At 42.9% G+C, this 26,925-nt stretch overlaps 3 protein-coding genes across 8 annotated transcripts in view; 2 read left to right on the top strand and 1 right to left on the bottom strand.

The window, feature by feature from the left end:
* The window catches only part of med16 (mediator complex subunit 16), an 11,311-nt gene extending 10,504 nt beyond the window's left edge, over nt 1–807 (top strand). For all 3 annotated transcript variants that reach the window (XM_059341068.1, XM_059341067.1, XM_059341069.1), the window contains exons 15-16: nt 280–363; nt 450–807. In XM_059341068.1, the coding sequence (XP_059197051.1) occupies nt 280–363; nt 450–576 (211 nt within the window). In that variant the 3' untranslated portion in view covers nt 577–807. The remainder of the gene's footprint in view (nt 1–279; nt 364–449) is intronic.
* Nucleotides 808–2,767: 1,960 nt separating this feature from the next.
* On the top strand, nt 2,768–12,766 carry plppr3b (phospholipid phosphatase related 3b). 2 transcript variants are annotated; one of them, XM_059341071.1, is made up of 9 exons: nt 2,768–2,990; nt 5,072–5,162; nt 5,919–6,004; nt 6,075–6,104; nt 7,053–7,179; nt 7,304–7,499; nt 7,581–7,638; nt 7,742–7,915; nt 8,894–12,766. In XM_059341071.1, the coding sequence occupies exons 2-9, from the start codon at nt 5,144–5,146 to the stop codon at nt 10,295–10,297; spliced, it is 2,094 nt and encodes a 697-aa protein (XP_059197054.1). In that variant the 5' UTR covers nt 2,768–2,990; nt 5,072–5,143; the 3' UTR covers nt 10,298–12,766. The 2 variants fall into 2 exon arrangements, with proteins under 2 accessions (XP_059197054.1, XP_059197053.1); XM_059341070.1 differs by having other exon boundaries at nt 2,785–2,851; nt 2,918–2,990; nt 5,919–6,104.
* A 3,642-nt stretch (nt 12,767–16,408) lies between these two features.
* On the bottom strand, nt 16,409–26,346 carry misp (mitotic spindle positioning). Of its 3 annotated transcripts, none has more exons than XM_059340443.1 (5): nt 26,264–26,346; nt 20,870–22,886; nt 18,535–18,881; nt 18,366–18,404; nt 16,409–16,879 (listed from the first exon to the last, which is right to left on the bottom strand). In XM_059340443.1, the coding sequence occupies exons 1-5, from the start codon at nt 26,321–26,323 to the stop codon at nt 16,790–16,792; spliced, it is 2,553 nt and encodes an 850-aa protein (XP_059196426.1). In that variant the 5' UTR covers nt 26,324–26,346; the 3' UTR covers nt 16,409–16,789. The 3 variants fall into 3 exon arrangements, with proteins under 3 accessions (XP_059196426.1, XP_059196428.1, XP_059196427.1); XM_059340445.1 differs by lacking the exon at nt 26,264–26,346 and adding an exon at nt 25,579–25,588 and having other exon boundaries at nt 20,870–22,884; XM_059340444.1 differs by lacking the exon at nt 26,264–26,346 and adding an exon at nt 24,670–24,741.
* Between the last annotated feature and the right edge of the window lie 579 nt (nt 26,347–26,925).

Raw genomic sequence — 26,925 nt, 5'->3', positions numbered from 1 at the left:
CAGAAATATGCTGCTGAAGGTTTTACAGCGTGATGTCATGAGGTCATTTGATCGGCAACTCCAGAAGGTTAGAAAAGCGCAAACTGCAACAAAACGCTATTTGTTTGGCAGCATAGTTAGAAGTGCTTTTCACCCTTTTTTAGGTTCTTCGAGCATTAGACAGGGTTTTTTTTGTCTTATTAACCCACTTTTAGCTGCAGCAGAAGTCACCTCAGTTAACTGTGTGTGTGTGTGTGTGTGTGTGTGTGTGTGTGTGTGTGTGTGTGCGTGTGTGTGTAGGAGTCCCGGCTGTCAGAAGATGGATCACCTGCGTTGTGTCCATATGGGCGTCTGTCCCACCGAAGAGAGCAAGGCCTGCACCAGGTGAGTCCACAGGAAGTGATGTCACAGCAGGAGAACACACAGAATGTTTTGGGAACGTTTATATATGAATGTTGTGATGTATTCAGGTGCGGCTGCGTGACGATGCTCCGCTCTCCGAACAAGACGAACGCCATGAAGCAGTGGGAGCAGCGCTGGATCAAGAACTGTCTGTGTGGCGGTCTGTGGAGGAGGATCCCCCCGACACTCAGCTGAACACATCAGATGACTGAATTAACCTGGATTATCTGACTCCTGGTTTAAATATTCAGAAACAAACTGTTTGTCCATCAAACTGTTTCCTGTTAAAGATGCTGAACTTGCCCAGATTCCAGGATCCAGGATCACGACCTTGTCCCGAACTGAACCTGATGATTCAGTTTTTCTTTCTGTAAATAAAGTTAGTTTTTTTATATTTTACTTTGTAATAAACCTGTCAAACTAAAAGCTCAGTTGCTTCCTGTTGTTTTTGTTTCAGTTGAGTTTAGAACAAATTATTGACTTTTAACTCAAATGTTAAAAATGAACAAAATATTATAGATTTGGATTATTTATATAGCTTTTAGTTTGACGTTACACACACTTCCATTCGTCCTTTATGTTGTTGTGATGATTAATGATACGACCAGTAGAGGGCAGCGACGCTCAGAGTCCACAACAAACATGGCGGTGGTGATGGAGGTCGTATTAATGAACCTCTGGAGGCAAAAGCAGCGCTGTAGACAGTCTGTGAGGTCATTAAATGCATCACCACATGCAATACAATCTCAAAGTCCTGCCATAGTTTTATTTCATTGTGTCCGACGCAACGTTTAGTCCATACGTTTTCAGAAAATGTGCAGAAAGGCAAACATGATCTAGAACATGACAAAGTTATGTAAGTGACTTAGAACATGACCAGAACCATAGACGGGAGAGACCATATCTGGTTTGGGGAGGATAAAGGAGCGGTGTATCTAAAAAAACACAACTGTTAACCCTTAAATTAAATTCTCGTTACTTACCAGAGAAACTGAACAGCCACTCCTTGGAGTCTTTTAGTCCAACCGAATGCTGAACAAGACATTTGTAAATGAACAAAATGTTGAAATCCACTGTGATGAAGTGAAAACACGTGAAAGGGTCAAAGTTCTGTTCAGATGTCCATGTTGGTGGATATGCATTGATCTGCTTCTATCCTGATGACAGCCACCTGTCAATGAAATCATATCCTGCTTTATCATCTGTTTTCTTCTAAATGGGACTATAATTTTAACATAAACATCAAATCGTCTTGAATAAGACTTTAAACTACAAATTGAGACGATAATTTTGCCATGACAATTTGTTTTGAGATAATGAATCAGGTGAGAAATCGTCTCATTTTGAGATAGAGAGGACCGAACGGCAGAGACCCCTGCTGGATGTTTAAAAGAATGCAGGCTGAAGAACATGACTTTCTTACATAATTGACATAGAACATGATCATGACATAGAGCATGTCGTAGAACATGATCATGATGTAGAACATGATTTTGACTTAGAACATGATGTAGAAAATTGGTGACATAGAACATGATCATGACATAAAACATGACTTAGAACATGATCATGACATAGAACAAGACATAGAACATCATAACATGACGTAGACCATGACTTAGGACATGATGGAAAACATAGCGTGGAACATGAATTAGAACATGACTTAGAACATGATCATGACATAGAACATGACAGAAAATAACGTAGAACATGACGTGGAAAATAACAGAACAAGACATAAAACATGATCATGACTTATAACATGACATAGAACATGACTTAGGACATGATGTAAAACATGAATTAGAACATGGTGACGTAGAATATGATCATGACATAATCATGACTTAGAACGTGACGTAACTATATGTGGAAGTTAATTTACAGGTGGACTCCTGGTTCGTACTGGACGTGACGGGGTTTGTTTGAATCGTCCGCCTGGCTGCAGGTGTGTTCTCATGTTCTCACCGGAAAAGACCGATACGTCTCATACACAACTAAAAGGTTCTGTGTGCGTCCAAATCTGACAGCGAGGGGCTCTGACCACCATGCCGCCGTATCTCACTGGTGGTGAAAACAAATTTCAAAATTTGTGTTTGTAAAAACACCAAATCTTTAAAATATCAGCATTAATATATGATAATTTATAAATATGTTAATTATGAAATCATGACTGTTCTGTTCAACACCTGCAGGCACCAATCACCTGCCATACACACACACACACACATACAATGACACACGTACACAAAAGAACACACACTGAGGCTTTAAACACCTCCGTGTTCCACTAGTCTCTCGCTCTCGCTCTCTCACACACACTCACACACACACACACACACACACTCACACACACACCGTGCACCAGCAGCAGCAGCAGCAGATCTCCGCCAGCAAACAGAAAACGGTCGCAGATCTGCATTCTTTCAGGGCAGCGGAGCCTAAACCCAGACAGACATACGGAACCAGGACAAGGACTAGAACCGAGCCTCTGTAACCCGGGACCACCAGGCGGGTGTGTCCGGTGTCACGGCTCCATTAACGGGTCCGGTTCTGCTGCTGGAGGAGGAAACGTGACCGGAATCAAAGCGGATCGATGGTCTGAGGTGAGACGTTTCTGCACAGGTTTCTGCTGTGCGCGCGCGCGTGTATGTGCATATTTGTGTTGCTTTCATGTGTGCGCGCGTATGTGTTTGTGTGCGTGTTTGTGCACGTGTGAGCTGCATGCTCATTTATTCAGCGGATCAACTGAAGACAATAAAACCCGGGACCAACCCGGTACATCCGGTCCACACCGAGCTGGGCTGCAGGGTGTGTGTGTGTGTGTGTGTGTGCTTGTGTGATAATGACTGCAGTCCTTCAGGCTGCTCACCTGTCTGTCTCTCTGTCTCTCTCAATCTCTGTCTGTCTGTCTGTGCTCTGATTGGTCGGATCTTAATTGGCGGTGAATCTGTTTGATGTCCAGGTGTAAAGATGTGTAGGTGTGTCACGTGACTGCAGCTGATGAAGATGTTTTGTGTTAAAATGCTGCTGGACTCATTACCCTCCTCCTGTCTGTGTCCATCTGATGCAATGCAGCTTTTAGTATTGATTATTATTGTTATTATTATCATTGTTATTGATGTGTGAGGTGTTTGTTGTTTTCACCGACCTGAAGCTGCATTTAAAGCCTTAAACCTGCATTCCTTCTAACGTCCAGCAGGGGGCGACTCCACTGGCTGCAGAAAGAAGTCTGATTGTATTGAAGTCTATGAGAAAATGATTGGTGGCCTCAGTAAACATTCTCACAATGAGTTTATGGTCTCAATCGTTATTTTCAAGTCTTCTTCAACAGCAGGATGTTCATTTAGTGAATTATGGCCCATTTAGAGAAAAATAGACGATAAGGCAGGGGAGGGTTTAGGGCGGGGCTACAGCATGATTGGCAGATCTACCACAGCACACTTCGTGTTTTCATCTTTGACCTCTGACCTTCAGAGTTTACTGGAACTTTGTTTCTTAAAAACATCTTGTTCAGTGTTCAGTTGGACAAAGTCACTCCGGAACCAAAATCACAGAGAAGTAATTATTTCCACTTTTTCAGTCAAATGCATCTCTCCTGTTTGTCCACTGGGGGCGCTGTCCTAACAGGAGTAGAAGGCTCGTTAATTGTATCGCTGTTACAGATCTGTTACATTCTTGTGCAGAACCCGCCATTGAAAACTTGTTTTTGTTAAAAAGGAGAAAGTGGAAACAGAGTGTCAGACTGTCCAAGAGTAATGGACCAATTCCTGTTTCCTCACAGAGGTAAATGTGTGCATGTAGAGTGTTTACCTGTCAGAATCAAACCAGTGAGTTTGTGAAGACCTGCAGCTGGAGGTGGGAGAGTTCATGTCATCCTGACAGGCGACAAGAACCTCTGCGGCTGAGAGGATTCTGGATCTGCTGGAGATTTGGACAAATCAAGGACAAAGTTCAGTCATTTGTTGCATATTTGGTTGCAGTTGATGAGAAACAGATGTTACAGACGTGGTGTTAATGAGACTCTGTTAGAAAGTGGTCTGCAGGTGATGGGGTCAAAACAACAACTTAGTGACACCTGAATGTCGAACTCAAGTCCTTATGATGGATGGAGAATATCTAAATGATGCTTTGGGGCCCTGTGATAGTCTGGAGACAGATTAGAGGTTAGGAGAATGAATTAAATGATGTTTGGTGCACTGACAAGTCAGGGTGGTTAATTTTTTTAGGATTATTTGTTATTTATGTTTCTGCTCTCTCGTCTTGTAACCATATATAGGCGGGGCAAATTAGTGCCACAATAATAATAAGAATCAAGTCTTTTAAACAAAGTTATGAAAAGGTTTCACTGCTTCAGTTCGCTTCTTAATGTAACAATGAAATGTGAAATTAGACATGTTTTGTAACTTTAATTTCATACAAAAAACTCATGTCTTTTAGTTTCATGCCTCCACTAGGACCTGCTGACCTCAGATTTCTTTTTTAGTGGATTATTGATGACATGACGACAGACAACGAAGGGACGACTACAGAGACAGCAAAAAAAAAATAAAAATAAAAATAATATATATATATATATCATGTAATAACACACATTTCAGCAGCCCGATACAGAATCTGTTTCAATCCACTTCCGAAGTCAAAACTAGTTTTAAAGGAAGTGTGTGTGTGTGTGTGTGTTTTGCAGGTCGATCAGGATGATGATGAACTCTGAGAAGATGAAGAAGAAACCTCCAAAGGACAGTTTGACTCTGCTGCCATGTTTCTACTTTGTGGAGGTAAATATTACTAATATTAATAGTAAATATAATAGTAATATAAGGTTTATACAAGCCGATATATATGCTAAATAATATGACAAAAGTAAAAATATACATATATATTTATGCTAAAAGTAATTTGAGGGCACTGTAGACTGTGACAGTTTTTGCCAATCCTGAAGACCTAAAACACAAGTTCACTCTCGAAATCAAATAATCTTTTTCTCACACAGGTAGGAGAAGTCTTTATTTTATTTATTGATAAGAAGAAACTTAATTAATATTTGTTTATTATTTCAGGAATACATCCAACAGTTGTGCTGTTTGCAGCAGATGGAGATTATTTTCAGCTCAGAGCTCCGTCTGTTTACTGACTGAGCTTTTTATCAGTAAATGTCACACATACTTTAATGTTCTTCAGAGTTTAAGTGAAAAAACAAAGTTTCGGAGACAGACAGGGAACATTGTTCCAACACTAACACAACAACAGGCTTTCAGACTGAAAAACACAAACCTCATGAACCCGAAATAAACATAAATTTGATCTAAATGTGGTTTCTGTCTTACTAAGATTGCTAACTTTATAAAATTAAATCAGGGCCAGGGTCACCATTATCTAGAGTATCTAAGTAATCAACTGAAGTTGGTAATCCAACAATAATAGTTTCAGTGTTATCTCAGTGATTTCTTGAAGAAAACATGCTTTACAGACATGAGTCTGAGTGTCTGATGTGGACTCCCGTGTTGACGCCTGGTGTGTTGTCGTGCATGCAGCTGCCCATTGTGGCTTCTTCTATGGTGTCCCTGTACTTCCTGGAGCTGACGGATGTGGTGCAGCCGGCTCAGGTGGGTTTCCGCTGCAACGACAGAGAGCTCAGCATGCCGTACGTGGACGGAGGAGACGAGCTGATCCCACTGCTGATGCTGCTGAGCCTCGCCTTCGCCGGACCGGCTGCCTCGGTAACACAAAATAACACACAAACACACTCACACACACACACACACACACACACACACTGAAAGTAGATGTGGAAGATAAAACACGATGATGGAAAACATGGTTTGTTGGAGAATCTTTGTGGAGTATCTTCGTCTGAGTATTGTTGGAGTATCTTCGTTGGAGAATCTTTGTGGAGTATATTTATTGGAATTTCTTTGTTGGAGTATCTTTGAGTATTGTTGGAGTATTGTTGCAGTATTGTAATTGTATATATCTTGGAGTATCTTTGTTGGAATTTCTTTGTTGCAGTATATTCGAGTTTCATTGTTTGAGTATTGTTGGAGTATATTTCTTGGAGGATCTTTGTTGGAATATATTTGTTGAAGTATCTTTGGAGTTTTGTAATAGTATATTTCTTGGACTATCTTTGTTGGAGTATTATTGTTGGAGTATCTTTTTATGGAGTATTATTGTCGAGTATCTTTGTTGGAATTTATTTGTTGGAATAGGTTTGTTCTAGTACGATTGTTGAAATATCTTTGTTGGAGTTTCATTGTTGGAGTATTATTGTTGGAGTATCTTTGTTGGAATATATTTGTTGGAGTATTATTTTTGTAGTATTTTTTTGGAGTATCTTTGTAGGAATATCTTTGTTGCAGTGTCTTTGTTGGAGTATTATTGTTGGAATATCGTTACTGCAGTGTATTTGTTGGAGTATCCTTGTTAGAGTATTGAGTCTTAATTGTTAATTTCAGATTGTTCTTTTTTTGTCCTGACAGCTGTTAGTTCTTGACTAAAACTAATGCACTGAATGCATTCACATGCATTTTTGTTTGCTTTAATTTTTCTGAAACCGAACCAGAAAACATTTACAAACTCAACAACAACAGGCGTGAAAACAGAACCAGAGAAATGGTTTGATCAGGAGTCAGATTCAGGACTGAGGGTGCGTTTGTTTTGTGTGTCAGATCATGCTAGTAGAAGGTCTGATCTACTGCCTGCAGTCCAGACTGAAGCTCCGCAGACCTGAAGGAAGCATCAACGCCGGAGGCTGCAACTTCAACTCCTTCCTGAGGAGGACGGTCCGCTTCGTAGGTGCGACACTGAATACAACCACAGCTACACCTGCACCTGCAGCCGCACCTGCAACACCACAGTCTATCTGCCTGTCTGTCTCTCTGCAGGCGTTCAGTCCGTCTGCCTGTCTGTCTCTCTGCAGGTGTGCATGTGTTCGGCCTTTGTGCAACGGCACTGGTCACTGACATCATCCAGCTGTCGACGGGTTACCACGCTCCGTTCTTCCTCACCGTCTGTAAACCGAACTACACGATGGTCGGCGTCTCTTGTGACATGAATGCTTACATCACCAAAGACATCTGCTCGGGTCACGACCAGCATGCCATCATGGCGGCCAGGTGAGTCAGCTGTTCAGGTCATGTTCGATTGAATAAAGAAATTATCGATTCAACTTCCTGCCCTTTCTTCTGTCCCGACAGGAAAACTTTCCCTTCCCAGCATGCAACCCTGTCCGCCTTCGCTGCCGTTTATGTTTCTGTGAGTGCAACTCATTTAACAAAACTAACTTAACTTACTGAAATAAAAAAATAAAAAAATTAATGTAATATTATTTAAATGAAGTTCTTCTCCTTTGTTTCAGATGTATTTCAACTCGACCATATCCGACAGCACCAAACTGCTGAAACCCGTCTTGGTTTTTGCTTTTGCCATCGCGGCTGCGTTGACGGGCCTGACTCAGATCACTCAGCACCGCAGCCATCCCATCGACGTGTATGTCGGCTTCCTCATCGGCGCCTTCATCGCCGCATACCTGGTGAGTCCTGACGAGAACAAACGTGTTCAAACACCTTCAGTCTCTGAGACGGAAACTGAAATCTATTTAAAATCCTACTGACTAAACTATCCAGCTGTTGTCATGGACCGCCCTCTGCATTTCTGTTGCCATGATGACAGTAGAGTCTGATCTGTATTCATCATGTTTCAGCTCAGATGTTCTCCACTATATTATTACATCAGATAAGATACAAATAAGTGAAAAAACATAAACAGTAAAAGCTTCTAAAACTATCAACCTCCCTAAAAAATATTTTGCAATTTCAGTGGGACTTATCTTGTTAAAAATAATAAAATCTATTTTTCATTAAATAACTATCACCATGCAGCCTGATGTAACTCTGAAGAGTTTGATAATGAGGAGATATCGTTCTAGATCACTCATATGAGATATCTGTTCACTCGTCTGTAGGAAACCACTGCATCATCGCTGCACTGCTTTATTATTAACTGATCTCGGGTCAGATCTGTCGCCCCCACACACACCGCACAGTCTCACTGCCTCTTCTTCTGCTTCTTCACTGTGTAGTTTCAGATGTTGGTGTTGCAGTTTGCAGGCTGTAACACGTTCTGGAATCGTTGTACATTTTTGTTAATAACGATCAAATACAAAAGATAATTTAGTGGTGAACCAATCAGCAGCAAACCTGCATTCCTTCTAACGTCCAGCAGGGGGCGACTCCACTGGCTGCAGAAAGAAGTCTGATTTTATAGAAGTCTATGAGATTTCTGACCTCAGTAAACATTCTTATAATGAGTTCATGGTCTCAATCGTTAGTTTCAAGTCTTTGAAATCTAAAGATCCAAATGCCAAATGCTTTAATGGCTGTAAAGGCTTTAAAGTCCACAGATTGATGGGTGACTGTGTCAGGTTGTTTATTCAGTCTGTGAAACTGATTCATCTTATTTTGTGTTTAGTCTCAGACTGCAAATATTAAAAGTTGATTTTCTTCTTCAGGCGTTTCACGCTGTGGCCAACTTCAGGTCCTCTGATGAGTTCACTCCAGCCCCAGCTCCCCCGCCACCCAAGGAGGACCCTCTGCGAGCACTGACCGAGCGAGGGCACGAGTCCGTCTACAACAAGGGCCCTGCCTCTGCCTCGGAGAGTAATGATGAAATAGCGGCAGCTCCAGTGCCCTTGGACCGGCTGGAGGGCCTGGGGCCCCTGCAAAGGGAGAAGGCCTCCATGGGGGACCTGAAGAGAGCCAGCGTGGATGTGGAGCTGCTGGCTCCTCGCAGCCCCATGGGGAAGGAGACCATGCTGACCTTCAGCAACACGCTGCCCAGGGCGAGCATGAATGTAAACGGAGTGCTGGGGGCCAACCCGGGACCGGAGAGTCCGGTGCAGCCGATGCAACCGGTCCAGCCTGTTCAGCCGGTGCAACGGCGTCTGAAGGCGGTGCAGGTTCCAATGGACCCGATGCGATCGCAGCAGCTGGTGTCGGAGTGGAAGCAGAAGTCGATAGAGATGCGAGGCCTGAGCAGCCGAGACGAGACGGATCGCGATGCCAGCGAGGACGGCTCTGAGGTGGGCTCTGTGGGGACAGACGAGGGAAATTCTCAGGCCCCCTTATACCAGCCCGCAGTGCAGTCTGGAAGGGCAGCTTCTAGTCGTAATCCAACTCCGCCTCCAGGGGGCGCCAAAGCTGTGGCAACTCCCAGACCGCCGCAGATCCCTGAAGCAGGACCTCCACCAGTGTCCCCAAAAAGTGCACTGACACGGGCCAAGTGGCTTGCCATCCGAGAGAAGACGAGTGGGGAGGGGTCTGGCCGTGGCGCCACCAACCAGCCGCGACTCATGCAGGTGATTGCCATGTCGAAGCAGCAGGGCCTCCTCCCCTCCTCTTCCTCGGGGGAGAAATCCTCTGAGACCACCTCTACTTGCTCCGGCACCTCCTCCACCACCGACTCGCCGCACTACCGCCCCCCCTCCGAGCCACGGGAAGGGCCGGGAATCATCACGGTGGATGCTCATGCCCCTCACCATCCTGTTGTCCAAGCTCCGCCCCCTCTTCAAGCCCCGCCCCTTGCAGGTAACGGTAACCCATGGGAGTGGCCGGGGGCGTCCAATGGGGGCGACCCGCGAGACACCTACGACCTCAACAGCCTGAACAGGGGAGACTCTGCTGCCCATGGTAGCAGCTTCCGGCCACACCGGTCTGCCTCGCCATGCGCCTCGTTCGACCACAACCCGGTCCCGCACCGACCCGACCAACAGATGGAGATGTCGGCGGATGCTCAGCGCAGGGAGATGGCCATGAGACGCAAGACAGCGCTCGTTCTGTTGGATCGAGAGATTCGTAACCAGACTGATCAGGAAAACTATTATAAGAGTTTGCAGGGACGACGGTACAAGGATTAGTCTCTTACCTTTTCAAAACAAAAGCCTTACTTTGAACCTGGTCACTAACAGCACAGACTCTCAGCAGTGAGGACCATGTCGCTATGCATTTCTTGGGCTTCATGTGATGGACGGTTCAAGTGCAAGAAATGAAAGTTTCCATCCTGGACGATCAGCTGACACTCGGTGGCTCAACACTCTGGATGGTTTTCTCTCCACATAAATAATCTGTGTTATAACAGAATGTCTCACAGCTCTTTGTTTATGCAGAGAGCAGCACACTGATAATTCAGAATAATAATTCAAAATGTGAAGAGCCCCTCACATAACCTAAGCTCACCTTAAGAACAGAAAACAGACAAAACCCACATCCAAATCTTAAGAAAGAAATGGACTAAGTGGACAAGGTGATGCATGTTGCAGTCTACATTCTGTGACAGTTACGATAAAACCTGGATGAGGGTCTGGAATTAGATTGTAGCTCTCAGAGGAGGAGCAGATGGAGCAGGATCAGATCAACCTTCTGGAGTTTGGTCATGTTGGTGCTGAGCTTGAACATGTTTGCAGTTTTTCTTTTTTAAGGCTGACGGAGGAGGGAGGTGGCACAGCAAAACTAAAAGCCATAAAACTGAATTTCAGGAATTGCTTTATTTTACTTTTAACACCTATAAACGGGTAACTAACCAGTTAAGTGTGATGTGAAAATGAAGTACCTGAATCCACATACTAAGCTTCTGCATTAGCTAAAAGCATTGTGAGAGAAATTTCTTCTAAAATGTTGAGAATTGTTGGTCCTGTGAATAAATAACGACCCGGTGTGATGAATCAGAAACCTTTACTACATGCAGCATTGAGAGAAGACTGCAGCATGGTCGTTCTCTGCCGAACGTACAGTTTGTCTTGACTTATATACCATGAGGTGCTCACATGAAGAACAGCAGTAAAAACACTAAAGGACAATCATGAAACCATAAAGTAATACAGTAACAGAGTACCCCAGGAGGACAAACATTCAAGACACAACTGCTCAGCTGCTCCTCCACTGACAGTCTGTTCTGAACATCACATCCAACTCGACCAAAGCAACACTATTCCTTCAAATATAACCCCAAAATGTCCGACACCATCCAGACAGAGAAGCTGCAGTAAAAGTTCTGAGATTGAAGGAATTGGTGATAAAAATTTCTTAAGGTTAAAGACATAAAATGACAAACACAGCCAGGACGATGTGCATCCAAGACCCAAATTTCACACAAAAAGATTGGTCGTGCACGTGAACCCTTCATCTTCAACAAATAATACATGTTGAATGATTTCTGCTGCTTAAACAAACTGCAGATGAACAGAAATGTTTCAGTCTGAACGATGGATCTTTACCGGAAAGTCCACCGTCCACAGTGTTGAGCAACCGAAAAAAACAACCTGCAGTCAAAAAGCACAGAGACGATTTAAAGGTTCATTCTGGAAGCACAAACAAACCTGTCCAACCAACAACCAGTCCAGGAGCTACTTCCTGCCTCAAGCCCCGCCTCCTCTGAGGGGGGGCGTGGCCTGAGATAGTCCTTCCTGTCAGATGCGGGAAGAGGAGAACAGACTTTGTGGCGGCCATGTGGGAGGTCTCACACTGATTGTATATTGCCTTTCTGTTGTGATGGCTTGGTTGCTATTGTGGTTTTCAGCATGTTTGTTTGTTTGTATGCTGCTCTCTGATTGGTTGAGGCTGTAAGTCTGTTCAGAGTGTTTTTGTGTGTGAATCTGAAAGTGTGTATTTATTATGGATGGACCGATATGAGATTAAATATTTATATAGATACTGATATTCATCATATAAAGAGACACACTGGTTTTGCTGCAGAGCCCCAAAGAGTCAAAAAGACACTTTAGATTTATGGTCATCAAAACATTTAAATATATTTGTATTTGAGGACGAACAGAACAAAGACTTTAAATGTATGATGAAGTGTTGAAGCCACTGTTTGGGGAAAAAATATCACAGAATATGTTCTTGTTCTGTCATAGTAAACTAAACTGATTATTTTCTCCTCACAGTGGCTCTGAAACTGAAATCACAGAGACAGATCAGGAGCTGAGAGAAACATGAAACTGTTCTCTGAGCTCTTTGAGGCTCTGAAACTAAATCAAGGAGTGTATCTGTTAATATGAAATATTGATGAGCCAATACTGGGTCTGTCTCTGCTGTTTGTGTCTGTGTGTTGTTGCATGTGTCGACAGTTTGATTTAAATCAGACGTCGTTCGTCCCGTTCATCTCTGCAGAGAACTGAAGATCCATCTGAATGTAAAAACTTCAATCTGTACATTTTATGACTGTAAATGCTAAAAAAAAAAAAATAGAACAAACTGCTGCTATAAGAAAAAAATTTTAATCTGTGAAAATAAGACGAGAACAGTTTCAGACTGAAGGGTGGATGCTGCATGCTCATTGGTCGTTATGATGAAAGTTCAAAATTAAAAGTTTTTCTTGATCAGAAGGTATTTGTTCATTTGTTTCTTTTGATTTTGTTCTTGTCGTCTCTAAAGTAATAAATCCTGATTTTAGAAAGAAACAAACCAGATTTATCAGTACTTTCATTTACTTTTAGCAGGTACAAGTATCACCTGCATAAAGGTTAGTATCACCTGCAGGTTAGTTTCATCTGCGTACAACTAAGTTCCACCTGTGCACAGGTTAGTTTAATCCACGTACATGTTAATTTCACCTGCACGCAGGTTAGTTTCACCTGTGCACAGATTAGTTTCACCAACGTACAAGTTGTTTTCACCTGCGTACAGCGATAAAAAAGGGGACACTTACCTTATCAGTGCATTTCTACAGAGGCCCTGAGAGCTCAGCACAGCACACCGACAAAACGTGCAAATAAAGAGTTTGTGCAGAAGAAGCAGAGGTGACTGAATAAAACATGATAAACACTGGGAACAGTAACAGAAGAACAGCCGTACAGTAGATGTCCACTGTCTCTCTAAATGTTTTCATTTCTCTCTAATCCGTCAGTTTAAAGATCCTCAGATTCTTTTCTTCTTCATTTTCTTCATAATTGGAGTTTCCAGGAGTTCTTGATCCCGCCAGGCGTCTGGTTAAACCGACCAATTAGTGCAGCGAGATTAAAGACCTTTGAGATGTTTGGAGTCAGGCGGACGGCGGGAGATTTCCATCTCAGCCTCCAGAGGACACTTAAATAAAAATCCTCAGCTGTGAACTTTTCCTGAACCGCTTCGCATTCAGGATCCATTTTAGCAGCTGTTTGATGGGTTCAGTGATGAGGTCAGTGTCTCCTCCGGCTGCTGTGGATTACTGAATATTAGTCCATTTTCACTGAGCGGATCTTCCATCTTCAGACTACATATTAGTCCTTTAAATCAACGTGTTGTTTTGATTATTCCTCTTTTTTAAAAAGAAAAATATTTTAAGAAATACAAATGTGGTAAAAAATTAACCTCCAAATAATTAACACAACTCACAATAAAGAAACAATCCATCTACTTGGGGTGTTATGAAGCCATTTTGTCAGACCCGAGCCTGAGATATAATATATATATATATATATATATATATATATATATAAACAATTTCACAAGTTTCTGTACCTGTGTAACATTTGGTGAGTTTGAATTATATTTTCGAGAGGCTGAAGATCTTCATGTATGAGCAGAGCCCTGAATATAATTTGAAGCCACCAAAGACAAAAAAGATTTATATTTGTTTATCCTGTTTGTAATATATAATACAGATTTCTTGAACACACAAGGAAATAAATAAGGATTTGCATACAATAAAATACATCATAAAGACAGAATAAAGTTTAAGCTGTTCATTGAGTTGTCCAGGAATTCTCAACTTCTTTGCAGACGATTCACTGGTTTATTGCAGTAAAGACAAATTTCTTTTCACTCATCAGGAATTGATTTCTCCCAAAACCTGATCTGTTAAACTGGACTATAAATCAGTCAAAATCTATTTCATCCTGCAAAGGAGCAGTTGTACAGTACAAAATGAGAAAACGTTTCTCTGGGAATACCAGAGCATACCCACACATAAAACTTTAGCAACCCCTTTTTTATTATATTTTCTCCCTTGCTCAATCTCTTCTTCTACTACTATTTACTGAGAGATTAGCCTACAGCAACACATAACACTGCCATCTTCTAACCAAAGTATGTTACTGCAGCTTTGTTTATTTGATCTAAACCAGCTGATGGAAACTCTCTAATTCATTTTTTTCAGGCCACATTTTAAATTTTCACTTTAAAATTCGATTTAACTTTGAGTCTCATGTGAACAAACTCATTAGCTTAGCAACATTAGAGCTACAAACAGTCTCTGTAGGAGCTGCTGTCACATTTAAAAATGACTGTTGTTACATTAACAACATAATATTTTTATAATCTGCTGGAGACTTTAGTCTGCTCCAGGTGATCACAGTAAACTCACCTGATGATGTCTGAAGCTGAAGAAGCTGGAAGGATCCCAAACCAAAATTAAACAGTTAAATAAAACAAAAACCTCCGGACAGTGTCACAGCAAAGAAGACAAAAACCGACAAAGACAAAGGGACAGAGGAGACAACGAGGGACAGCAGACTCAGATCAGGGAGCAGTACACAAAAGGGACTCAAACATAGAACTGTTTAGACACAGACAGGTATATATACAGGTGAGAAGACACAGGTGTAACTCATCAGGGCGGGGCAAACAATCACACAAAGACAGGAAGTCAAACTAGCCCTGACAAAGAAGTACCTTTCAAAATAAAGCAGGAAACAAATATTAATACACATAATGCTGAACTGAAACACACACACACACACACACACACACACACACACACACACATTTGCTGCCTCATGTCCTGCACCTTCAGGTTCATTATGCAGTTTCCATGGCAACAGTGTTGATAGCTGATGTAGAGATAAGAGCTTCAACACACACACACACACACACACCACTCCATCCTCTCTTTTCTTTATTTCCTGAAGGCGATCCAGCAGTAAGCGTGTTGCCATGGCAACAGCAACCAGGAATGTGTGTATGTGTGTGTGTGTGTGTGTGTGTGTGTGTGTGTGTGTGTGTGTGTGTGTGAGAGAGAGAGAGGTGGGATTATCATTTTAACAGCTTGGCACTTAAACATGTTTTTTCATGGTAAAACATAAATAACATTAGAGTCAGGGACTAGGAGACAGAGTCAGGGACTAGGAGACAGTCAGGACTAGGAGACAGAGTCAGGGACTAGGAGAGAGAGTCAGGGACTAGAAGACAGAGTCAGGGACTAGGAGAGAGAGTCAGGGACTAGAAGACAGAGTCAGGGACTAGGAGAGAGAGTCAGGGACTTGGAGACAGTCAGGACTAGGAGACAGTAAGGGACTAGGAGACAGAGTCAGGGACTAGGAGACAGAGTCAGGGACTAGGAGAGAGAGTCAGGGACTAGGAGACAGTAAGGGACTAGGAGACAGAGTCAGGGACTAGGAGAAAGTCAGGGACTAGGAGACAGAGTGAGGGACTAGGAGACAGAGTCAGGGACTTGGAGACAGAGTCAGGGACTAGGAGACAGGGTCAGGGATTAGAAGGGAGAGTGAGGGACTAGGAGACAGAGTCAGGGACTAGGAGACAGAGTCAGGGACTAGGAGACAGGGTCAGGGACTAGGAGACACAGTGAGGGACTAGGAGACAGAGTCAGGGACTAGGAGACATGGTCAGGGACTAGGAGAGAGTCAGGGACTAGGAGACAGAGTCAGAGACTAGGAGACAGAGTCAGGAACTGGGAGAGAGTCAGGGACTAGAAGAGAGTTAGAGACTAGGAGAGAGTCAGGGACTAGGAGACACAGTGATGGATGACAATACAGAGTTAATGACTTGGAGACACAGTCAGGGACTAGGAGACAGAGTCTGGGACTAGGAGGAAGGCTCATCTGAGATTAACTGAAACAAAGAGGTCTGACGAGACCACAAGTCAAATAGTTTTTGTAAATCCTGGATGTGATGCCCTCCGGGTTAATAAGGAAAAGGACCATCCAGATTGTTTGCATCTATGTTATTATTATTATTTATGATGATTATATATGATTATTAATATTATATTGTTATTAGGAATATTCCTTCTGTCTTTTATTAGGATCTAAAAACAAAGAGCAGGACAGACGGACAGTGTGAAAAATGATTTTTATTCTTTGTCAATTTCAGAAGCTTCAGTTCAAATCATGAAAACAATCAGAAGCTTCCAGTTTTGCTGCGTCAGGTGATCAAACAAACTCACTTTAACTCTTTATTTGTTTTCTACTTGAATCAGCTCTACTCAGCAGCTGATTGGATGAGGAGAGGGGACCAATCAGGAGCAGCTGTCTTTGGAGTGTTCCAGTTTAAAACCATTTTAATCCCAGCTGAAGGAAAAAATCTGAGAAAAGTCCTGTTAGTAAAGAGATGAACCTCCTCCGTCCTTACTACTGGATCAGGTCCTGGATCTGGTCCTGGATCAGTTCCTGGATTGGGTCCTGGATCTGGTCTCACTGGTCTGACTGGTTGGCGAACATTCCGGCCTCCCACCGCAGAGCGCGCTGGTTTTTATGTCTGACAACTCGAGTCGACTCAACAACCTGAAAGAAATGAGAGAAAGAGACAAAGTAGTTGGTCAACATACTGGTCAACGTACTGGTCAACGTGCTGGTCAACATGCTGGTTAACATGCCTGTTAATGTGCTTGTTAACATGCAAGTTAATATGCTGGTAAATGAGTTGGTTAACATTCTGGTTAACATGCTAGTTAATTTGCTGGTCAACATGCTGGTTAACATGCTGATTAACATGCTGGTTAACATGCTGGTTAACGTGCTGGTTAGCATGCTGGTTAATGTGCTGGTTAGCGTGCTGGTTAACATGCTGGTTAATGTGCTAGTTAATTTGCTGGTTAACATGCTGGTTACCATGCTGGGTTGCTTATTGGTTAACGTGCTGGTTAACATGCAGGTTAACATGCTGGTTAATGTGCTGGTTAATGTGCCAGTTAATTTGCTGGTTAACATGCTGGTTACCATGCTGGGTTGCTTATTGGTTAACGTGCTGGTTAACATGCTGGTTAACATGCTGGTTAATGTGCTAGTTAATTTGCTGGTTAACATGCTGGGTTGCTTATTGGTTAACGTGCTGGTTAACGTGCTGGTTAACGCGCTGCTTTATGTGCTGGTTAACATGCTGGTTAACGTGCTGGTTAATGTGCTGGTTAACATGCTGGTTAACGTGCTGGTTAATGTGATGGTTAACATGCCGGTTAACATGATGGTTAACGTGCTGGTGATTGTGCTGGTTAGCATGCTGGTTAATGTGCTGGTCAACATTCTGGTTAATGTGCTGGTTAGCATGCTGGTTAATGTGCTGGTCAACATGCTGCTTAATGTGCTGGTTAACATGCTGGTTAACGTGCTGGTGATTGTGCTGGTTAACATGCTGGTTAATGTGCTGGTTAGCATGCTGGTGATTGTGCTGGTTAACATGCTGGTTAATGTGCTGGTTAGCATGCTGGTTAATGTGCTGGTCAACATGCTGGTTAATGTGCTGGTTAGCATGCTGGTTAATGTGCTGGTTAGCGTGCTGGTTAACATGCTAGTTAACATGCAGGTTAACATGCTGGTTAATGTGCTGGTTAACATGCTGGTTAACATGCTGGTTAATGTGCTGGTTAATGTGCTGGTTAGCATGCTGGTTAATGTGCAGGTCAACATGCTGGTTAATGTGCTGGTTAGTATGCTGGTTAATGTGCTGGTTAGCGTGCTGGTTAACATGCTGGTTAACATGCAGGTTAACATGCTGGTTAATGTGCTGGTTAACATGCTGGTTAATGTGCTAGTTAATGTGCTGGTTAGCATGCTGGTTAATGTGCTGGTTAACATGCTGGTTAACATGCTGGTTAATGTGCTGGTTAACATGCTGGTTAATGTGCTGGTTAATGTGCTAGTTAATGTGCTGGTTAGCATGCTGGTTAATGTGCTGATTAAAGTGCTGGTTAATGTGCTGGTTATCGTGGTTGTTAACCATGTGAAGCAGGTCAGGCTGGTAAACATCAGTAAAGTTAGTTGAAGGTTGTACCTCATTATTCACGTCGTCCACCGGCTGAATTCCTGCGTACTGAAAACACGGCACCAACGAGTTACTTTAGGTTTATTACATTTTTTATTAATCATTTATTTACTTTATTTAAACTGACAGGAAGCACAAACCTCTCCACAATAAGAGGCAGGATGTGTTGGTGACTTACCGCGCTCTCCTCCAGCTTCAGTTTGGCTCGTCTGTCTTCAAAGTCCTGCAGCAGGGTGCCCGTCAGACCTCTGACAGGGGGCGGGGCCGACCACGCCGCCGCCGCGGGGGAGGAGGAGGAGACAGGGCGAGATGATGAGGGGGGAGGAGGTGAGGAGGAAACAGGGTGATAGGAGGAGATGGGAGGAGGAGAGGAGGAGATGGGAAGATATGAAGAGGGGGGAGGAGGTGAGGAGGAGACGTGGCGAGAAGAGGAGGAGGGAGGAGGTGAGGAGGACCAGGGCTGAGCGGTGATGAAGGAGAGGGAGGGCAGACGGAGGGAGGGACGAGGGGAGGGGGAGGGTTTATCTGCAACACAGGAAACACATCATCAGTGACATCATATGTGACCTCACTGCACCTGCACAGGTAGGTCAGTGTAAATACTGTGCTCTGATTGGTCAGCTGAAGTGGATGTTACTGGTCCTGTTACTGGTGGTTTAACTGGTCGTGTTTGGGCATAACTGGTCCTGTGCGGACTTTACTGGTCCTGTTACTGGTCCTGTGTGGACCCTACTGGTCCTTTGTGGACGTTACTGGTCCTGTTACTGGTCCTGTGTGGACATTACTGGTCCTAAGTGGATGTTACTGGTCCTGTTACTGGTCCTGTGTGGACCCTACTGGTCCTTTGTGGACGTTACTGGTCCTGTTACTGGTCCTGTGTGGACGTTACTGGTCCTATGTAGACGTTACTGGTCCTGTTACTGGTCCTGTGTGGATGTTACAGTCCTGTTACTGGTCCTGAGTGGACGTTTAGACTCTCAACAGTTCTTGTGGTTGAAGACTTGCTGGCTGGTTACTGATTGACACGGCGTGCAGCTGATCAGCTGAGGCTGCTGGACTTTGCTCGTTCTCTTGTTAAGTTACTGATTCTCAAAGTGATTATGTTTGACATTTTTTCAGATCTGATGTTCTTCCGGTTTGTTACAGATCATTATTTTAAAATTCTGCGGAGAGAATCCCTGACAGTCCACGTGTCACTGTGATAGGCTGAGAAACCTGTCAGTCTAAGCACAACTTACCTAAATATCTTAAATGAAGCTTTATTTGAAAGTCCTCCATCAGACATCAGATATGTTTTATTGTTTGTGGAGAGAAGATGGAGGTTTTTACATTCACTCCCTCACAGCAGCATCTGGAGGATTTTAGAGGAACTGCAGACACTTCAGCTCATGAGCTCACTGTCTGCAGGTTTATGGTCTGAGAAATAATCTCAAACTGACTTTTGCCTGGAGTCATTAATAATCATTTGGAAGAGAGACTAAAGAAGATAGTCTTTGTCTTACAAATGTAAACTTTATTCTTAAATAATATCTTTTCTAAGTTTTCCTGCTGCAGCCTGACTTTACTTCAGCTTTTAGTACACTTCCATGTAGTACACTGTGTACTTGTGTACATGTGTAGTGCATACAGGGTAGTATTGTTAGTAACACTCATACAGTTCTATACGGTTTGACACATAGTCCACTGCATGTTTCCACACTGTCAGTGTCACTGTCATGCACTGAAAATAACAAGTAAAAGTAGTACACACAAAAACAAAATATTTGCCTGACCTGTAGCTTATTATTAATTATTAATTAGAGCAACTTTTAACTTTAAATATATAAAGGCTGATCCATGAATCAGCTGAGAGTAGCTCATTGCTGATATATTGTTATGTGACAAGAACAGAAATGTTTCATCATTATGTAGTTTTTAAATGAAAGTACAAACTGTGCTGCTCTGTATGTGACCGCTCAGAGTAACGTTAATGTTGAGCTCTGAATAACTCAACGGTGTACTCCAACTGTAAATCAGAGCTCAGAGTGACCTCCAATAAGGACAGGACTAAAGAAGAGACGACATATTAGCCAGTTAATATGCACATGCCACCAACCACACAGGGCAGGGGACATCCCAACCTTCAGGTCGGGTAGAAATGAAGGAAAGCCCCCAGAGTTTTCCATTATTATTAAAAAAATATTGTGAATTTGGTGAAGATGACCTCTGGTAACGTCGTAGTTCTTTGCTGCTAGAACGTTTTTGAACCACTTTTGAACCATAACTGGACATCCCAGAGTTTGCAAACAAACAAATTATAGCAAAACACACAAACCAACCACTAATCTGGTTTCCTGCCTGTCCTGGTTCTCTGTACGTCAGTTAGTCTTAAAGTCGGTAAATCACTCATTTGACAAGCTGAATGTAAAAGAGATGAAGAGGTCCATGTGAGCACACTTTACATTAAAATAATGAGGTGAACCTTTGGGGCCCAGTTGGCTGGTTGGTAATCACCGTGGAGAAGGACTACATACCTGTCTTCAGAGGTGGGTAGAACTGACTGACAGCGATCTTGGTTGCCTGTTCGACCAGAGGAGCCGGAGAGAAGGCCTGTCCGTCAGTCTCCTCCCTGGACTCCCTCAGCTCCTTCAGCTCCTGCTCCCGTCTCAGGGACTCCTCGATCTCCTTCTCGATGAAATCTGGAGCTCCCTGTCCTCTGGACTGCAGGCCAGTGGACTCCAGGTTCTCCCTCCAGGACCGAGGCATGGTCAGGGTCGTATCCCGCTGAGGTGTCGATGAGGAGGCAGAGGTTGAGGAGGATTGGGAGGATGATGAAGTTGTTCGCAAACCTCTTGTATTATGGACCTCCGACCCCCTCGCTGAGAAGGAAGATGGAGCTGAACTCATCTGGCTGAGGTACAACTCGGTTTCTTGGGGGTGTCGATGAGGACAGCAAGGTGACGGGAAGACTTCAGCGTCTGCAGACTCGTGTGGAGCTCTTTCTTCGGTCCTCTGGTACTCGTCTAGTAGCTCCTGCGGAGGATCCAGACCGTATCGAACCTCCTCCTTCATTTGGTTCTCCTTCTGGATCTCACTCTGGAAGACGAAACTCACTCGATTCTTCTCTTTGGCTTTGAGGGGCGTAAGCGGCGACTGAAAACGCTTGGTTGTGATCTCGACCATCTCTACTCTGCTGTCACTGTGCTTCAGCCCTCGGGAGCGCCGCAGGTTCTCCTCACGTTCCTGAACTAACCGGATCTCCCTTTCGATCGGAGTCTCGTACTCGCTCACAGACTTGTAGTCTCTGTTTTCTTGCTGAGTGGTGTAACTGAACGTGCCCTCATCGCCCACCTCCGCACACAGCTCCTCCAGACCGGAGTCCAGATCATCGATCAGGCTGCTCCGCTGGCTGAGACTCTCCTCAGTCTGGAACACCGTCACCTTCCTCTCTGGGTAAGTCTCGTCTTCTTCTGACGGTTTGAAACGCGTTGTGTCTTCGTCTGTCTCCACCTGGTTTAACGAGGACACCGATGGCTGCAGACTCGTGTTCAGACTTGTTCTTGAGGACCTCAGAGGGCTGAAGAGTGCAGTCAGCCGGTCCTGCTCCATCTTCAGGAACTGTTGTCGGGCAGCGCTGAAGTTGATCTGCTCATTGTCGATGGCACCGGGCTCAGCAGGACTGGGAGGTTCAGGCCTTTCTGGTCTGGAGCTGACAGGACTGTAGCTCACGCTGAAACCTTCTATTAGTTTGTTGGTATGTCTGCTCAGATCCAGATTCTCCAGTGCGCTCAGCTCACGATCTTTGAACGTTGGGTTCTTCTTCGGCGCTTGGCTGCGAATGATCTCCTGTCGAAGCTGCTTCTCTTCTTCCTCCTTGACCACTTTGATGCCGTTCCTCAGATCCACGTTGTACTGTGAGTCCTCTTCGCTCTCTGCGAACAGACTCTCTGGCTTCCTGCTGCTGGTGTAGGTCTGTAGTTTGAATCCCTTCTCCTCCTTCAGGGTCGACAGCTGAGTCTGCCGCTGTGGTGAGACCATCCAGGCTTCGTTCTGCTCGGCCTCGGCACTCGTTGGATCCTCCACAAAGGAGTAGAAGCCGCAGTGGGAGCCTGAGCTGCTGCTGGGGCTGCTAGGACTGCTGGGACTGCTGGGATGCCACTCATCGCTGGTGCTCGCTCTGTCCTGCGAGATGGCGACCTGCCGGGCCTGAATCACCACGTCCCTGGACCCGTCACCCAGCTGCGAGGAGACGACCACCGAGGAATGGCGAGCGACGGAAATGCTGTCGGACGTGAAGACGGAATCGTCCGAATCGTCCAGGTCAGGGGAGTCCCTCGGGGCGGGGCCGGCGATGGTGCGCAGGTCTGAGGGTTGCAGCAGGGGGGACAGAGGCTTCAGGACCCACCTCCTTGGGATGCTGTCCATGGCTGCGGCGGACACTGTGGGGCTGGCAGCGGGCGGAGGTTCTGATGGAGGAAGACTCTGGACAGAGCTTGATGTTTGAAAACTCTGAGGAGTCAGAACATCCTGACGGTCGACGGCCGAGAGTCTCTGAAACAACAAAGACAGGACACGTCTGTTACTACGTATAAAAACAGCATCAGGTCGTTTACTTCTGAGTCAGGTCTCAATGATGTCATCATGACGTTTAAAAAACATTGAATTAATTCTCAAAATTAACCTGCAAAGCCTCATGGGATTCAGAGTCTTAGAGATCAAAACATAGTTATAGTTCTTGATAATATTTATATATTCTATTTATTGTTGATATTTAACTAAAACTTGACTGTGAAGACGTTCTCAATCAGTGCTTTAATGTTGTTTTATTAAACTCACCTTTACTTTGAATAAATGTAAATACTATTAAAATGTTACATCTAATTATGAATTACCACGAAGTACTTAAGCAGTCCGACTGTAAATGAGTTAGCTGAAGGCTCTTTGTCCCTGGCCATATATATGTGAGGCAGCCTAAAAAATGACAGAAAAACTACTATAGAATACTAATACTTCTATATCAAGTATCTGAAAATATTTCTAGGTAGAAGTACTCAGTCGTATAAAATATAAAGTAGAACCTCACAGCAGGAAGTGAATGTGCTGCTGAATGTGAAGAATGTCAGTAAAGTTTTATCAGAGTCGATTGATCAGCGATAACACAGTTTACGGCTCATAAAGAACACGTTACCACAGCAACCAGGTGGCACCGACATACAGGTGAGACACCAACATACAGGTGAGTCCGCCATTTATACAAGACAGTAATAACAACACAGCTAAACATATTCAGCTTCTGCCAACAGATTAAATAATAAACACATAAATAGATAAATACAGTTTATGGCTGATCAGAAGTTTGCACTCTGATCATAGAACAATATCGTCAATAAAAACATAAATGAAGAAGGAAGGAGAAAAGGTGCTGCAAAGTTCAACTTTAGCAAGACAAAAAACTGGCATGTCAATTTTCAAAACAACCCTCTGACCTCCACTTAAAATGTGTTCTGTGTCTCCACGAGTCTCCTCTTTACAGACATAATAACTTGCTTATAACATGCAGTAAAATGTGTTATTTTGTCCTACTGTATGTGAATCTTTCTGCATCCTGGGGTCCCCAAAGAGTCTGTGAGCTGCATAAATCGGGTCTGACTGGAAAGCTGAGACTCTTGTGGATTCAACGAGCCCAATGTTCTTCATGTGTGATGATGTTAGCGAGTGAAACTTGAGCTCAGTGTATAAAATGAGCTGCTATGACCTCGAGGATAATCACAGCCTCATGAACTTTACAACCACAAACTAGGGACAAGACTCACAATAAAGGGGTTCCACAGCAGGCAACACAGCACAAGTGCTAAGCATACAATTGCAGAAAAATTCACAAATCTACATCATGTCAAAAGTTTTTTAACCACATCACAGCATGTATTTTTCTCTGATGTTCAACTTCCTCAAGATCTAAGTGTCTGAATGTGGGAGTCTGGAGGGATTTGCAAACATTTCATTGATTCCCCAGTAGAAAAAAAAGTTTAAATTTAGCACCGAAACAAATGGTATCAACCTTAAAACTCACCAAACTGAGCATGAGAATCGCTTTCATATATTCACATCATAATGTTATAAAACCTTATACACCTTCACAATTTTAATGAAAGAAGTAATTGAATAATTGAATAATTTCTACTAGAACAACTTGCTTTCATGTGATGTCCACCACTTCTATGTTACATCGACAGTCGACCTGCTTTCTCCCCCTAAAAATCTACTGTCCCCCTAGAGACCCCCAGTCCTCCTAATGACGCAGTATAAAAAGTTAATAAAGTTAATATTTTCTCACCATGACTCCGTTCAGACTGTTAAACATATTAGCGTAGCATTAGCGCTGCAGCATCAGTTCAGTGTTTCTGTGTGTAAGAGATAAAGAGCCGCGCCTGCAGCCCATCTGCCTGTCTGCCTGCCGTTCAGCTGATAACAGACAGACGGGCAGAAGGTCAGGGGTCACTGTGTAACGCTCTGAAAACAAACATTGATTTTAAGAATCCTCTGATCAAAAATATATCAAGTTCTTTTCTTCATTTTGGAGCAAAATTCCAACATCAGGTTTTAAAGATATATCAGTTTAAGTATATTATTACTAATTGATGATTTGATAAATTGTAAACATAAAGTTTTTCTGTTGTTATTGCACATGTTTACATTTTAAACTTTGATTTGTTTTGTTAGAAACTGTCCCTTAAAGTTATAAATTATTACCTTTTTTCTTCGCATATTTTTAATTTCTAAATGTTACAATAAACATCTTTAGAATTAAGTAAAAATACAACAGAAAATACTTGACACTTGACATTAGAGCCAGTTTACAGTGTTGCCTGCTGGAATTTGTAGTTTTTCTCTCAATTCAGTCAGGTATAGAAACTACAGTTGTTTCCTGCAGCGCCCCCATCAGGAAGCTGTGGTGAACGGCAGCCTGTATGAGGCGCCAACAACACCTCATCACATATGTATCTTTATGAAATTATATGAATTCATGTGATAAATGTTATGTTTTATATGTTTTGTTTAATGTTGGGTTAGTCAATTACAGGATAATAAACTTACAGTTTCATGTTGTGAAGCTGTAAAGAGTTTACATGCTTTTATTTCTCAGAAAAGTTACCACACTTATTGTTATTATTATTATTGTTATTATTGTTATCATTTAATATGATTAAGTGATTATAATGTAATGTGAAGCAGGTTTTCTTACCTGAACTCAGTTTCCTGTCAGCAGCAGCAGAAACTTTGACTGAATAATAAACTGACTGAAGAGACAAAGTTCAGCTTCTATCGTCCAATCAGAGCCCCCGCCCACCACACACTGACCCCGCCCCCTACACACACTCACACACACATACACACACACACACACACACACACACTTGGGCTGTTAATTTTTGTGGATGATACACTGAAAATATGAAGAGAAATACATGAAAAATGTCTTTGAAAGACGAATAAGTTAAAGAATTAAGTCAATACAAATGCAGAAATATAAGAAAAAAAAATACAATTATATATAACTATATTATATATTGGTTAGTTTATTAATCAAAAACATGTTTATGCAGCTGTTCCATAATTACTTAATCTGTGAGCCAATCAGAATTAATTATGACGGTATTAATTTAATATATATTTTAATACACACTTTATTATATATTATATACTTTATGTATGACCATCTGTCTCTTCTTTGTGTGTGAGTGGATGTGTGTGTTGAGCTGCTGCTGCCCTCTGCTGGTCAAACACTGAACTGTTCAATCACACACACACACACACACACACACACACACACACACACACACACACACACACACACACCCATAAGTCATGTCTCTGTTTACACTTGTGTTCTATGTTGTTTGTTTGTTTGTTTGTTTGTGAGGTGTCACCTTGGCGTCGTGGTCCAGACTGTGACACAGAACCTGCCAGGGAGGAGTGTACCGGAACATCCTGCCTGAACTGGATCTGACTGGTTCCTACTGGATCTGGTCTGTATGATGAAGATGATGAGGATGATGATGATGATGGTGTCAGTCAGACCTTCAGCCAGCAGGAACCAATCACCATCAACCCTGAGACACACACACACACACACACACACACACACACACACACACACACACACACACACAGACCTGAAGGTTAATGTGAGCACAGTGTGTCTTTGTTCTTGTCATAAATCTGTAATATGAATTCTTTAAAATCATTAAAGTGTTTAAGTGTCTATAACATTATGATTATTGATACTATTTGTTACACACATATGATGCTAAATGTACATTTTACATTTTCCTCACTGTGTCCTTGTATTTCACTGCAACATATATCATATATCAACATATCTGTGTAAACATATTTCCAGTAAATATTTGACGGTTGGTCTCAGCAGAATCAATCATGTCTTCACAGTGTCTCTGTGGAGCAGAATTTAATGTTTTTAACAGGATCTGGTTAGTGCAAACACTTTATTTTAAATGACATGTAGAATAAAGAGATTCTGACACAAATATCAACATTTTAACACAAGTTTTAGTCACTTTTTATAACAGAA

The sequence above is a fragment of the Centropristis striata genome, chromosome 9 (assembly GCF_030273125.1).
Source record: "Centropristis striata isolate RG_2023a ecotype Rhode Island chromosome 9, C.striata_1.0, whole genome shotgun sequence".
NCBI classification, from domain to species: Eukaryota; Metazoa; Chordata; class Actinopteri; order Perciformes; family Serranidae; genus Centropristis; species Centropristis striata.
The sequence above is the reverse complement of the archived record's forward strand: the minus strand, read 5'-3'. Positions and strand labels throughout refer to the sequence as shown.

Coding starts and splice junctions, on each gene's coding strand:
- plppr3b (XM_059341070.1), top strand. CDS start 5,082: ATGATGATGAACTCTGAGAAGATGAAGAAGAAACCTCCAAAGGACAGT. Junction 5,163..5,918: donor CATGTTTCTACTTTGTGGAG/GTAAATATTACT, acceptor TCGTGCATGCAG/CTGCCCATTGTGGCTTCTTC. Junction 6,105..7,052: donor TCGCCGGACCGGCTGCCTCG/GTAACACAAAAT, acceptor TTTGTGTGTCAG/ATCATGCTAGTAGAAGGTCT.
- misp (XM_059340443.1), bottom strand. CDS start 26,323: ATGTTCCGGTACACTCCTCCCTGGCAGGTTCTGTGTCACAGTCTGGAC. Junction 22,887..26,263: donor GTCTGGACCACGACGCCAAG/GTGACACCTCAC, acceptor TTGTTGTTTCAG/AGACTCTCGGCCGTCGACCG. Junction 18,882..20,869: donor CTACCCACCTCTGAAGACAG/GTATGTAGTCCT, acceptor CCTGTGTTGCAG/ATAAACCCTCCCCCTCCCCT.